Source organism: Salvelinus alpinus, chromosome 19, assembly GCF_045679555.1.
Source record: "Salvelinus alpinus chromosome 19, SLU_Salpinus.1, whole genome shotgun sequence".
Classification (NCBI taxonomy): domain Eukaryota; kingdom Metazoa; phylum Chordata; class Actinopteri; order Salmoniformes; family Salmonidae; genus Salvelinus; species Salvelinus alpinus.
Window position 1 is genome coordinate 44644787 of NC_092104.1, and position 13993 is coordinate 44658779.

The 13993-nt window shown below is 42.6% G+C and overlaps 1 protein-coding gene across 1 annotated transcript; it reads left to right on the forward strand.

The window, feature by feature from the left end:
* The first annotated feature begins 203 nt into the window (after positions 1-203).
* On the forward strand, positions 204-11688 carry LOC139545702 (glycolipid transfer protein). Its single transcript, XM_071353750.1, has 5 exons — positions 204-443; positions 9045-9103; positions 9195-9328; positions 9716-9866; positions 10173-11688. The coding sequence occupies exons 1-5, from the start codon at positions 341-343 to the stop codon at positions 10353-10355; spliced, it is 630 nt and encodes a 209-aa protein (XP_071209851.1). The 5' UTR covers positions 204-340; the 3' UTR covers positions 10356-11688.
* The last annotated feature ends 2305 nt before the right edge of the window (positions 11689-13993 follow it).

Genomic DNA, 13993 nt, shown 5'->3' on the forward strand with positions numbered 1-13993 from the left:
GACCAATTAAGCATTTAAAAAGGCAGCTTTTACAAGTTGCATAGGCTACTATTACATAATGTACTACATGTTGAGACGTTCTGCTGTCAGATAGATACCTATGCAAAATTCCATGTAGTGTTTTAATAACCCTCATTTTTCACTTGATTGGTGCACTGCTTCCCATCTATTTAAATGAGCATTCTGAGTCAGCTTCTGTGCTTTCCAGGCATCTTTCGGACCAGAAAGGGGCGTGCACTGTTGGAGAGGCTCACAAACTCACTTCGGTGGCAGTTCCGGGTTTTACAAATCACTTCACTGGTCGCGGTTATTGTCAGAGATATTGTGTCTAGTGTTAACGATGGCTCTTCTTATGGAGCACCAATTTAAACAGCTTCCAGCCGATAAACAAGTGGAAACTAGATCATTCTTGGAGTCGGTGTCATATCTTCCGCCATTCTTTGGTAAGTAGCTTGCAAACTATGATTTCAGCTTGCTACATGAATTCTAACCACAGTCTGTGCATAGACGACCACCCAAATTGCTCGCTATTTTGTTGCAACAAACAACATATTGTCCGTTAAGCCACACCATTTAATACAGCCCATCATGGATAAAGACAATTTATGATCACACTCTTGTGGCTAGCCATCAACTTGTCATAGGCAAATTGCTTTTCTCTGAATATTTTGTATGCCTGCAAGGGTGGAGTTATCAACATTTGATTGACCTGACAATGCCAGGAGTGAGGAGAAGCATTCATATGTGTAGAAAACGGACTTAAATTAACTTCATAGTCTGATTTGCCTGTGGGATAGTTTGCTTTTGGGATTTCAGAATGTGAGAAGCAATCTGTCAAAAACACCTCTGTCAATCCCAAGCAATTAAATGCCATAAGGGACAATCTTTTTTTGGGATCGTATGTCTCTTTATCAAGCAGTCAACAAACCTTTTGCATTAATAATTTAATTCACTGGCCTCGATTTGAAGTTGTTAAAATTGATTAGCGCGGTGTTGAGTTCCCCTTGGCCATTCACTGACTGTGTAGCCCACCGGGCATCATTGTGTGGCTTCATCCTGTATGCCAAAGATACTCTACTGAATTAGGCAGGTGAAACCCCTGAAAACACCCAAGTCTGGTGTTGAAATTAACATCTTTCCATTTTGTTGTCATTGATCCAACTGACCTAATAATTTCTTAGGCAACTTTCCATTTGACCTTATCAACTCAAGAAACTGGATATGTGTTTGTATGGTTTATTTTGTGTTCTATCTTTTTTTTTAATGCTGTAACGAATTTTGTGTCATGATATAATCAGTCGCAACTCAATTATACATAACTGCTACATTGAGTTGTGACTAGCCTATATAATGTTGGAATTTCAAATCTCTTTGGAGGATATGCCTAGGATAGGATCTTCTCTTTGTTTTTCCACCAACCTTTACCTCAGTTGTATGTTTACACTTGATGTTAGGATTCATCGATAATACAATTGATGACCTCTGCTTTCATCACATAGCCTGGACCTTCCAAAGCAACCGCACAAAAGCATTATGTGGAAGCAATTGAGAGAGAGAAAAGGGTTTTATTTGTATGGGGTGGAAAATGAGAGATGGGCATCTTTGGTGGTAGTCATGAATGAATAACATTCAGGATAGATAGAGGCATGTCTCTCTCTAAATGATAAGGACAAAGGTGGGGCTTCTCTGTAACTAGAGAAGATACCAGTACCACTTGCACAATGGATAGCCTTCTGGGGCTGAGGGCTAACAGTTGTCAGTTGCATTCCACTTTAAGCCGTGTGTGGTCGGAATGTAAGTCGTCCACTGGGCTACCCCAAATGAACAGCCAGGCCCCCTTTTATGTAGTTATGTAAATGGCTTGGGGAAAGACAAGGCTAAGCGAAGAAATGCATTGTGACAAACTGTTAAGTCTTTAAACTGAATGTGCACATGTAGGTTACTATACAGAACTAGCCTATACCTTGCTATGAAGAGAAAAAAAACTGTTTGAAAATGTGGGGCAAAATGTTGGTCCTGTTGGAGGTCTCGCCAAGGTTCAAAGAGACAGATGATGTGAGGATATATTTCCTTTTCCGGTTGCATAGATAGGCCTAGGGCCGATGCATTGGATTAGACCCATTGGATTTGGCACGATACTAGGACCTACTTAAAGTTTTATGAGTCTCTCTGGTGCTTTCAGAAATCTGTCAGGTGCTCTGAGCAGAGTGAATTATTTAGCATTTTGTTGATTTTCAAGTTCAATAAGAGTTTGCTGTCGACCTACCATTTTGTATCAAAAGCATTCAAGTCATGCTCAGTCATAGTCATAGAGCTCAGAATGCTATTCTCTGTTTGTCTCAACCCTGTGTTTTTCTAGTTCTAATGAAAAGGCTTTGTTTTGCCAAAAGTATTTGACAGAGCGTAGGGGTTTATTAGGCTGCATTGTTAATCTTCAAGGGACGTGATCCATTGAGGCCACAGGTAGTCCTGTCTCTCTTTCTCTCTCGCTCTCGTTCCACCTCAAAGCACACCCACCATCTCAAATTGTTCTGAAATGATGCATGTTATTAGAAACAGAAGATTAATTTGTTGAAATATTATTTGATCTAATTGATTGCATCCAAATTGACAATTAAAAATGTATAGGATCCATATAATATTCAAGAAATATTGTAACAAACATCTGAATTGGACCAAACTTAAAAAAATAAAATAAAAAATAGACAAGGAATCCAAAGGAGTGGTCAAAAGCTACCCACGGACCCCTCACGCCCCACACCAATCCCACCCCAACAACAAGTATATAGTATGGAGCTGCCCCTCAAAGTATTCTTTGTTCCTTCATCCTATGTAATGTATTCCCAGTGAATTTGGTGACGTTTATTTTCCGTATTTCAGAGAAATGTCATTGAAGTTGTTAGGTTCGTGTTCCATCCTACACCTTGATATTACCAAGTTCTGACCACAAGTTTGAAGCCCCCCCCTTTCAATGTTAAAGGGATAGTTCACCCAAATTACATTGGTTTTCTTACCCTGTAAGCAGTCTATAGACAAGGTATGACAGCCACCCATGCTTTGGTTTTGTTGGTCACTGTTTAAACTGCTAACTTTTAAGCAATTGTGGCACAAATCCAATGCAAATAAATTGTACCTCTATTAGCATTTTAATTTTTGTTGTATTTTCACCCACCTTTTTCTCCCTAATTTTTGATCTGGTCTCATCGCTGCAACTCCCCAACGGGCTCAGGAGAGGTAGAGGCGGAGTCATGCGTCCTCTGAAGTATGACCCTCCTAACCGCGCTCCTTAACACCCGCCAGCTTAACCCGGAAGCCAAGAGCACCAATGTGTCGGAGGAAACACTGTTCAACTGGTGACCAGGGTCAGCCTGCAGGCACCCGGCCCGCCACAAGGAGTCGCTAGAGTGCGATGAGCCAAGTAAAGCTCTCCTCCCCCGTCAAAACCCTCCGCTAACCCGGACGGCGCTGGGCCAATTGTGCGCCGTCCTATGGGACACCCGAACACGGCTGGTTGTAGCACAGCCCAGGAATGAACCCGGGTCTGTAGTAATGCCTTAGACTGCTGCGCCACTCGGTAGGCCTAAAAATTGAATTGTGTAACTCCATGATGTTACTTTTAGTTGTCAGAACCTGGTAATATTGAATCCAAGATGGCGTAGCAGTCGGACGTGTGTTTTTGTCTTGTCCCGTGTAAATAATCGTTTTCCTCGTTTTTTTCCGTTTATATTTTAATCTCACTTTCCATCTACGGACTGAATATACTCTCCTGCAACCCCCAACACCCAATGTGGTACGGATCTGCTATTTTTATACTTTAGAACCGGAACCCCCATCAGAAGCTAGCCAGCTAACTAACTACTAGCTAGTTATCAGTTAGTCACTGCTAGTGGTCTTTACCGTTAACTCGGACACCAGCCAGCCTCAGCTTGGTCAATACATGCCAGTCTGCACAGCGCGATATCAACCCAGAGAATATCGGACTGCTTTTTCTCTACCAAATCTCCAGATTACTACCGCAAGCTCTGGACCTTTACACCGGATCAGATAGCTAGCTGCAATCTGAGTGGCTACTCCTGGCTAACGTCTCTGTCCCGAAGCAAGCAACAGTTAGCCTTGAGCTAGCCTCGAGCTAGGCCAATCTCCCGGCTAGCCGAAGAGGTCCTCCGGCTAATTCTTGTGCTACAATACATATTTTGCCAATTGGCCTGGACCTTTTTTTGCCGACACAGAGCCCTGCCAATCCATCACAACTGGTCTAAATCAGCTACAAGCTAATTTAGCCACCTTCTGCACAGACACCAGCCCTGTTATTAGCCTGGATATTACTCACCAATTTACCAGTATCGGACTGTCTCTCGACAACAACGCCGGATTCCTGCCGTAATCCCTGAGCCACTACTTCTGATCCTCACAGCTAGCTTGTAGCTAGCGCAGCTAGCGCCACTGCCACGAAGCTAGCACCAGTTAGCAAACACAATTCTACAATTCACAACCTCTCTTTCGCCATCGCCATCCGGCTTGGATTCTCTGTCGACACGACCACGTCTGGTCTGCAGACGTATACCCCACCCGCTGTGCCCTCAACCGGCCTCCGTCTGAGCAGACCCCCTCCGTCTGAGCAGACCACCCCCCGGGCTACTAACTTTAAACGCCGCGTGCTAGCTTAGTGGAGGCCTCCCTGCTCCATCTACGGCTGCCCCCTGGACACTATGATCACTTGGCTACATAGCTGATGCCTGATTGACTGTCCATTAATTCACGGTACTCCATTCTGTTTATTTGTGTTTTATCTGTCGGCTCTGTGCTTTAACTCAGGATCTGTGTGTAGTTAATCCGACCCTCTCTGCCTAGTCGTCGCCATTTTTACCTGTTGTTGCTGTGTTAGACTAGCACCCTGTTATTGCTGCTGTTATCTTACCTGTTGTTTTAGCTAGCTCTCCCAATCAAGACCTGCAATCACTTTATGCCTTATTGTATGTCTCTCTCAAATATCAATATGCCTTGCATACTGTTGTTCAGGCTAGTTATCATTATCATTGTTTTGGTTTGCAATGGACCCCGTAGTTCCACTCTCCGTACCTCTGATACCTCCTTTGTCCCACCCCCCACACATGCGGTGACCTCACCCATTGAGACCAGCATGTCCAGAGATACAACCTCTCTTATCATCACCCAGTGCCTGGGCTTGCCTCCGCTGTACCCGTGCCCCACCATACCCCTGTCTGCACATTATGCCCAGAATCTATTCTACCACGCCCATAAATCTGCTCCTTTTATTCTTTGTCCCCAACGCTCTAGGCGACCAGTTTTGATAGCCTTTAGCCGCACCCTCATCCTACTACTCCTCTGTTCCTCGGGTGATGTGGAGGTAAACCCAGGCCCTGCATGTCCCCAGTCACCCTCATTTGTTGACTTCTGTGATCGAAAAAGCCTTGGCCTCATGCATGTCAACATCAGAAGCCTCCTCCCTAAGTTTGCCTTACTCACCGCTTTAGCACACTCTGCCAACCCTGATGTCCTTGCCGTGTCCGAATCCTGGCTTAGGAAGGCCACCAAAAATTCTGGGATTTCCATACCCAACTATAACACTTTCCGTCAAGATAGAACTGCCAAAGGGGGAGGAGTTGCAATCTACTGCAGAGATAGCCTGCAAAGTTCTGTCATACTTTCCAGGTCTATGCCCAAACAGTTCGAACTTCTAATTTTAAAAATTAATCTCTCCAGAAATAATTCTCTCACTGTTGCCGCCTGCTACCGACCCCCCCTCAGCTCCCAGCTGTGCCCTGGACACCATCTGTGAATTGATCGCTCCCCATCTAGCTTCAGAGTTTGTTCTGTTAGGTGACCTAAACTGGGATATGCTTAACACCCCGGCAGTCCTACAATCCAAGCTTGATGCCCTCAATCTCACACAAATCATCAAGGAACCCACCAGGTACAACCCTAAATCTGTAAACATGGGCACCCTAATAGACATTATCCTGACCAACCTGCCCTCCAAATACACCTCAGCTGTCTTCAATCAAGATCTCAGCGATCACTGCCTCATTGCCTGTATCCGCCACGGGTCCGCGGTCAAACGACCACCCCTCATCACTGTCAAACGCTCCCTAAAACACTTCTGCGAGCAGGCCTTTCTAATCGACCTGGCCCGGGTACCCTGGAAGGATATTGACCTCATCCCGTCAGTTGAGGATGCCTGGTCATTCTTTAAAAGTTACTTCCTCACCATATTAGACAAGCATGCTCCGTTCAAAAAATGCAGAACCAAGAACAGATATAGCCCTTGGTTCACTCCAGACCTGACTGCCCTCGACCAGCACAAAAACATCCTGTGGCGAACTGCAATAGCATCGAAGAGCCCCCGCGATATGCAACTGTTCAGGGAAGTCAGGAACCAATACACGCAGTCAGTCAGGAAAGCAAAGGCCAGATTTTTCAAGCAGAAATTTGCATCCTGTAGCTCTAACTCCAAAAAGTTCTGGGATACTGTAAAGTCCATGGAAAACAAGAGCACCTCCTCCCAGCTGCCCACTGCACTGAGGCTAGGTAACACGGTCACCACTGATAAGCCCGTGATAATCGAAAACTTCAACAAACATTTCTCAATGGCTGGCCATGCCTTCCTCCTGGCGACTCCAACCTTGGCCAACAGCCCCGCCCCCCCCGCTGCTACTCGCCCAAGCCTCCCCAGCTTCTCCTTTACCCATATCCAGATAGCAGATGTTCTGAAAGAGCTGGAAAACCTGGACCCATACAAATCAGCTGGGCTTGACAATCTGGACCCCCTATTTCTGAAACTGTCCGCCGCCATTGTCGCACCCCCTATTACCAGCCTGTTCAACCTCTCCTTCGTATCATCTGAGATCCCCAAGGATTGGAAAGCTGCCGCGATCATCCCCCTCTTCAAAGGGGGAGACACCCTGGACCCAAACTGTTACAGACCTATATCCATCCTGCCCTGCCTATCTAAGGTCTTCGAAAGCCAAGTCAACAAACAGATCACTGACCATCTCGAATCCCACCGTACCTTCTCCGCTGTGCAATCCGGTTTCCGAGCCGGTCACGGGTGCACCTCAGCCACGCTCAAGGTACTAAACGATATCATAACCGCCATCGATAAAAGACATTACTGTGCAGCCGTCTTCATCGACCTGGCCAAGGCTTTCGACTCTGTCAATCACCATATTCTTATCGGCAGACTCAGTAGCCTCGGTTTTTCTAATGACTGCCTTGCCTGGTTCACCAACTACTTTGCAGACAGAGTTCAGTGTGTCAAATCGGAGGGCATGTTGTCCGGTCCTCTGGCAGTCTCTATGGGGGTACCACAGGGTTCAATTCTCGGGCCGACTCTTTTCTCTGTATACATCAATGATGTTGCTCTTGCTGCGGGCGATTCCCTGATCCACCTCTACGCAGACGACACCATTCTATATACTTCCGGCCCTTCCTTGGACACTGTGCTATCTAACCTCCAAACGAGCTTCAATGCCATACAACACTCCTTCCGTGGCCTCCAACTGCTCTTAAACGCTAGTAAAACCAAATGCATGCTTTTCAACCGTTCGCTGCCTGCACCCGCACGCCCGACTAGCATCACCACCCTGGACGGTTCTGACCTAGAATATGTGGACATCTATAAGTACCTAGGTGTCTGGCTAGACTGCAAACTCTCCTTCCAGACTCATATCAAACATCTCCAATCCAAAATCAAATCAAGAATCGGCTTTCTATTCCGCAACAAAGCCTCCTTCACTCACGCCGCCAAACTTACCCTAGTAAAACTGACTATCCTACCGATCCTCGACTTCGGCGATGTCATCTACAAAATAGCTTCCAATACTCTACTCAGCAAACTGGATGCAGTTTATCACAGTGCCATTCGTTTTGTTACTAAAGCACCTTATACGACCCACCACTGCGACCTGTATGCCCTAGTCGGCTGGCCCTCGCTACATGTTCGTCGTCAGACCCACTGGCTCCAGGTCATCTACAAGGCTATGCTAGGTAAAGTGCCGCCTTATCTCAGTTCACTGGTCACGATGGCTACACCCACCCGCAGCACGCGCTCCAGCAGGTGTATCTCACTGATCATCCCTAAAGCCAAAACCTCATTTGGACGCCTTTCCTTCCAGTTCTCTGCTGCCTGCGACTGGAACGAATTGCAAAAATCTCTGAAGTTGGAGACTTTTATCTCCCTCAACAACTTTAAAAATCTGCTATCCGAGCAGCTAACCGATCGCTGCAGCTGTACATAGTCCATCTGTAAACCACCCACCCAATTTACCTACCTCACCCCCCACACTGCTTTTATTTATTTACTTTTCTGCTCTTTTGCACACCAGTATCTCTTCTTGCACATGATCATCTGATGATTTATCACTCCAGTGTTAATCTGCTAAATTGTAATTATTCGATTTATTGCCTACCTCATGCCTTTTGCACACATTGTATATAGATTCTCTTTTTTTTCTACCATGTTATTGACTTGTTTATTGTTTACTCCATGTGTAACTCTGTGTTGTCTGTTCACACTGCTATGCTTTATCTTGGCCAGGTCGCAGTTGCAAATGAGAACTTGTTCTCAACTAGCCTACCTGGTTAAATAAAGGTGAAATAAAAAAATAAAAAATATCAGGATGCAGGATGGGGCATGAGCCTAACAACTTCAATAACTAATTTCTCTGAACAGTAGGGGGAAAAAAACATCACCAAATACATTACATAGGCTGAAGAAACAATACTTTGACCCGCAGCTCCATACTACTCGTTAGACATAGAGATACTGCAGCCTGTTGTTGGGATTGGTGTGGGATGTCCATGGATGGCTTTTTGACAATTTTGGGGGGATTCATGTCTTACTGATAGTTACAAAGAAGTTTCAGCAAAATAGTTTTGCAGTAATGCTAATTGTACCCCTCTCTCCTGTATTATCCTAGCTCTTATCCTAGCTCTTGGGAATGTAGACAAAGCTGACATGTGAATTGTGGAGGATGTTATTTCTCCAGTACGGGCAAACATGGTATTTTTACATCTCTCGACAGACTGCCTTGGCTCTACTGTTTTTGCTCCAATTAAAGCAGACATTGTAGGGAACATCACAGTAAGTAGCCTACAGCAACATTTTTATACGGTCAAATTTGAAACTGGTAACCTGAAACAAACGACTATATTACTGTACTATCCCTGTTTAGACAATCAAAGCAGTTTTTGACAGCAACCCTAGCAGGTTCAAGACCCTCCAAAAAATCCTGGAGGCGGAGAAGGAGCTGCATGGAGCAGACTGGCCCAAAGTGGGAGCCACCCTGGCACTTATGTGGCTAAAGAGGTCAGACAACTTTGTATTTTTGATTCTTTGAGTCGGTACTTAATGCCTACAGCTGTAATGCATTATGATGCAGATATAATGCATTATAAGACTTGTCATGAGCATACGATCTCTGCGTCATCTCATAATGATTCTAATAAGTACCAGCCGTTTTGATTCAGTAGAAACTTCAATAGAGGGATATTAATATCATCCTTATTATAAGACATTATAAAGCCTCATATCTGCTCATAGTAATAAAGGGATGTACCTAGTCGCTTTATTATAAAGCGTTCTACCTGAAATTTCTGTGTTACCCTTGAGTCTGTCTACTTCGATATACTGTATGTTGCTCCACGTTTGTATTGTCTGTCTGATTTGTTTGTTTCCGTGTTCTTCATTGACCAGGGGACTCCGGTTCATCCAGGTCCTGCTGCAGAGTCTGGTGGATGGAGAGAAGGATGAGAACAACCCTGACCTTATCCGTGTAAATTGCACCAAAGCTTATGAGTTGGCCCTGAAGAAGTACCATGGTTGGCTGGTGCAGAAGCTCTTCAAGGTAAGCGTCTCACCATAGCACGATTGCTTTAGATTACTGCTTGATTACACAGCTTCTCCGTTGCCATTTAAACTGCAAGTGTAGCTGATTTTTATTTTATTTTTTATTATTAGTTTTTTTTTTAGAGATGTTTTAAATTTATATATAGTTTTTTTCTTCAAATAAATCGATTGATAGTTAGTTGTGCTAGTAGTGGCTATCGTTCAAGTGATGTCACCTTCACTGAGATCTAAAAGGCAACTTTTGTTTATGATTCTGACGAGTCTGCATTTTGAACTGACTTTACTTGAATGTCTTCCACTGAAGGCAGCCGTGTTCGCAGCTCCCTACAAGGCAGATTTCCTGACGGCGCTGTCCAAGGGGCGGAAGGTCAAGGAAGAGGACTGCCTGGACAAAATCCGACAGTTTCTAGTCAACTTTACTGCCGCTAATGATGCCGTCTATGAGATGTACACCAAGATGAATGCCGAGCTAGAATACACCGTGTGACCACGCAAGCTAACCCCCGATTCCCTCAATGATCTGCCCCCCATTGGGACAATTACAAGCAGTGAGAGTTGCTATGCTTTCCTACAGGTTTGTGTTTGTGTGTGTGTTAGATCCGGTGTTGTGTCACACATCCAGTCTGTGCTCTTTTTAAGATCTCCTTTGAGTGCATTTGCTTGCTCTTAATCAGTATGTTTCTCTGTCAACTGTTTAGTGGCTTATTTTCAATGCCTCAAACTTTCTTACAGGGAATAGCTTTCAATAGGACCCGAGTCTTTACATGGCGATTTGTGTTTGATTGTTATCAGGTTCACTAGGCACAAAATGAAAGAAAACGTACTGAAATGGGGAGGAACTACCTGGACTTATCCAATAAGGAATTATCATTTTTGTTTTCCACTGCAAATCGTTTTAAAACATTTGCCATTTCTTGCCCCAATAGAGCAAAACTGCAGATGCATCTGAACTGTCGAAAGTATAGTCTATGGATAAACATTTCGGTCAACTGTAATTTATTTTCACTGAAATACATATTTTTTAGAATTACTGTAATTATAAATTCATCTTACCCAAGTAACTTAGATATTATTATTTTGTGTATGTACGTTTCATTGAGTTTATTATACACATCTGCATAGCGGGCAGTTCCATAGTACTCTTTTAAAACTACTAACAGTAGAGATGGAGGAAATGATTGTATTAGTAATTGCTATTTGGTAATTGTTTGTAGTCACATGAGTAACCTATGCACTTTGAGAATGTTTTCGAGGATTGTGGTAAATGAATAATCAAAACCAAAAATATATTTAGTTCATAATTATGTATTTTCTTATGATATTTGAATAATAATATACAAATATTTGTATTTTATATTAATGAACCTTTTTAACTCTGCTGGTATGTGATTTATTGATTCTATCTACTTGAAAATGTCATCTATTTCTTATTTGTTTACATGTTAGAATTTTCTGACTTTGATAATGCAACTCCGTATCATTAGGACAGTAAATATAATTATTTATTCTTTGTTAAATTTCCATCCTAAGAGCTGATTCCATTGGTACATCAATGTGATTGTGTGTTATTAAATATATTGTGTTATTGATTAGTGTCTTATATAATCTACTTTTTATTTTACATAATCACATCTTGGAACTCAAAACTAAATCTGTCTTGCGGAAACAGTCTTGTCACAAGATACTAGTATTCATATAGTCAATAAACCTGCAAAAGTAAACACAAGTCAAAGTGATGATTTGTTTTATAAGTTTAAGATTCAAATAAGTGAGACTTTTAAAGTGTTGTGTAAAAATAAAACCATTTGTTACAAAGGAAATATTGTATAACCATTACTTGATGAGTGACATTGAAATCAATCCATGGGAACATTTAATTTTAGTCTGTTTAAAACCTCTTAAGGATATGAGCCTTTTTCAATTTTTGCCTAAAATGACCTACCCAAATATGCCTGTAGCTCGGGACCTGAAGCAAGGATATGCATCGACTTTGAAGTTTGTGGAAGTGTGAAATCTGGTAAAAGATAATACAAAGATACGTTTTTTGGGGGGGGTTTTGAAATGCAAGAGAAAGACCATAATGTAGATTTTGGCCACTAGATGGCAGCAGTGTATGTGCAGAGTGTATGTGCAGAGTGTGTGTGCAGAGTTTTAGACTGATCCAATGAACCATTGCACATCTGTTCAAAATGTTGTATCAAGACTGCCAAAATGTACCCAATTGGTTTATTAATACATTTTCAAGTTAATAATTCTGCACTCTCAAACAATAGCATGGTATTCTTTCACTGTAATAGCTACTGTAAATTGGACAGTGCAATTAGATTAACAAGAATCGAAGCCTTCTGCATATATCAGATAAGTCTATGTCCTAGGATTTTTTTTGTTTGTTACTTATGTCATGCTAATCACATTAGCCTACGTTAGCTTAACTGTCCCGCGGGGGGAGACACCGATCCCGTAGAGGTTAATAAATGTGATTAATTGTGAAATAAAATCATGATGCCGTGTTCAATATGAATAGTAAACCAGGTTTATTTGAAGTGTGCTTTGTAATTGGAGTGGGTGATTCAAGCCACAGACTATTGCCCTCTAATATAGTTAACCTAACTGTGCCTTCTGCTAGTGACACAGGGGAGAGGGTGAACTCACTATCTTTGTCTTCATCCAACAGTGCAAGTTTACTGAATGGCTGCCTCTTGAGTTGGGTCATGTTCATCACCAAACGGAAGAAATGCATGTTTTCCATTCCGGTTCCAAAACGTTTTATTACGGTTGTAGATAGTTAGTCTTGCTCCATCATACTCCATGTCATGTATCTTTGCTTGGTATGCCTCAGTTTCAATTCTGAATGTCTTCCTAATACCATCTCATGTGCCTCAAGATAATCTTTAAATAGTGTAATCTTATAAGATGAAGAAGGTTTAGGTGAGATGTTTCCCTTTCCATGCCCTATGCCTATGCAATAGGAATTTGTGTGGTTGCCTGGACTTCAAAGAATGTAATAAGACACTATGGAATTATAGCAAATTTCAAGCAAACATTAAATACACTGAAAATGTATTGCCTATTTGAACAGTATTTCATTTTCTGGCTATGAAAATCTATTTATCTCTGAAAACATTTGTGTGATGAAAATCATTTAATTGCAGTGCATTAATACTGCAAGATAATTTACATTATATTCAACTAATATTGAAAACTAATTTTCACAAACAATGACCAATTGTTTGTAATTTCATATTGAATCGTGCATTGTTATGACAATGTGTGTGCGTATTTTGTGATATTCAATGGTGCATGGCCACACACTTCAGTTACAGCAGCCTAGGTTTAAAGTATGTTATAAGCGCAACATGTAAAGTGTTGGTTTCATGAGCTGAAATAAAAGATCCCAGATATTTTCCATACGCACAAAAAGCTTATTTCTATCAAATGTTGTGCACAAATTTGTTTACACCCCTGTTAGGGAGCATTTGTCCTTTGCCAAGATAATCCATCCACATGATAGGTGTGGCATATCAAAAAGATGATTGAACAACATGATCATTACACAGGTGCACCTTGTGCTGGACACAAAAAGCCACTCAACACAATACCACAGATGTTTTGAGGGTGCATGCAATTGGCATGCTGACTGTAGGAATGTCCACCAGAGCTGTTGCCAGAGAATTGAATGTTAATTTCTCTACCATAAGCCACCTTCAACGTTGTTTTAGAGAATTTGGCAGTACGTCCAACCGGCCTCACAACTGCAAACCACGTGTAGCCACGTCAGCCCAGGACCTCCGCATCCGGCTTCTTCACCTAAGGGATCTTCTGAGGGGGTGCTGAGGAGTATTTATGTCTGTAATAAAGCCCTTTTGTGGGAGAAAAACATATTCTGATTGGCTGGGACTGGCTCCCCAGTGGGTGGGTGGGCCTCCCATGGCTGCACCCTTGCGCTGTCATGTGAAATCAATAGCTTAGGTCCTATTTTCTATTTATTTAACCCTTATTTTACCAGGTAAGGACTGAGAACACATTCTCATTTAAGCAACAACCTGGGGAATAGTTACAAGGGAGAGGAGGTGGAATGAATGAGCCAATTGTAAACTGGGGATGATTAGTTGACCGTGATGGTAT

Excerpts from the sequence above, each read along its gene's own strand:
- LOC139545702 (XM_071353750.1), top strand. The coding sequence starts at position 341 with ATGGCTCTTCTTATGGAGCACCAATTTAAACAGCTTCCAGCCGATAAA. Across the intron at positions 9,104-9,194 it reads ACATTGTAGGGAACATCACA|ACAATCAAAGCAGTTTTTGA; the intron begins GTAAGTAGCCTA and ends ATCCCTGTTTAG. Across the intron at positions 9,867-10,172 it reads TGGTGCAGAAGCTCTTCAAG|GCAGCCGTGTTCGCAGCTCC; the intron begins GTAAGCGTCTCA and ends CTTCCACTGAAG.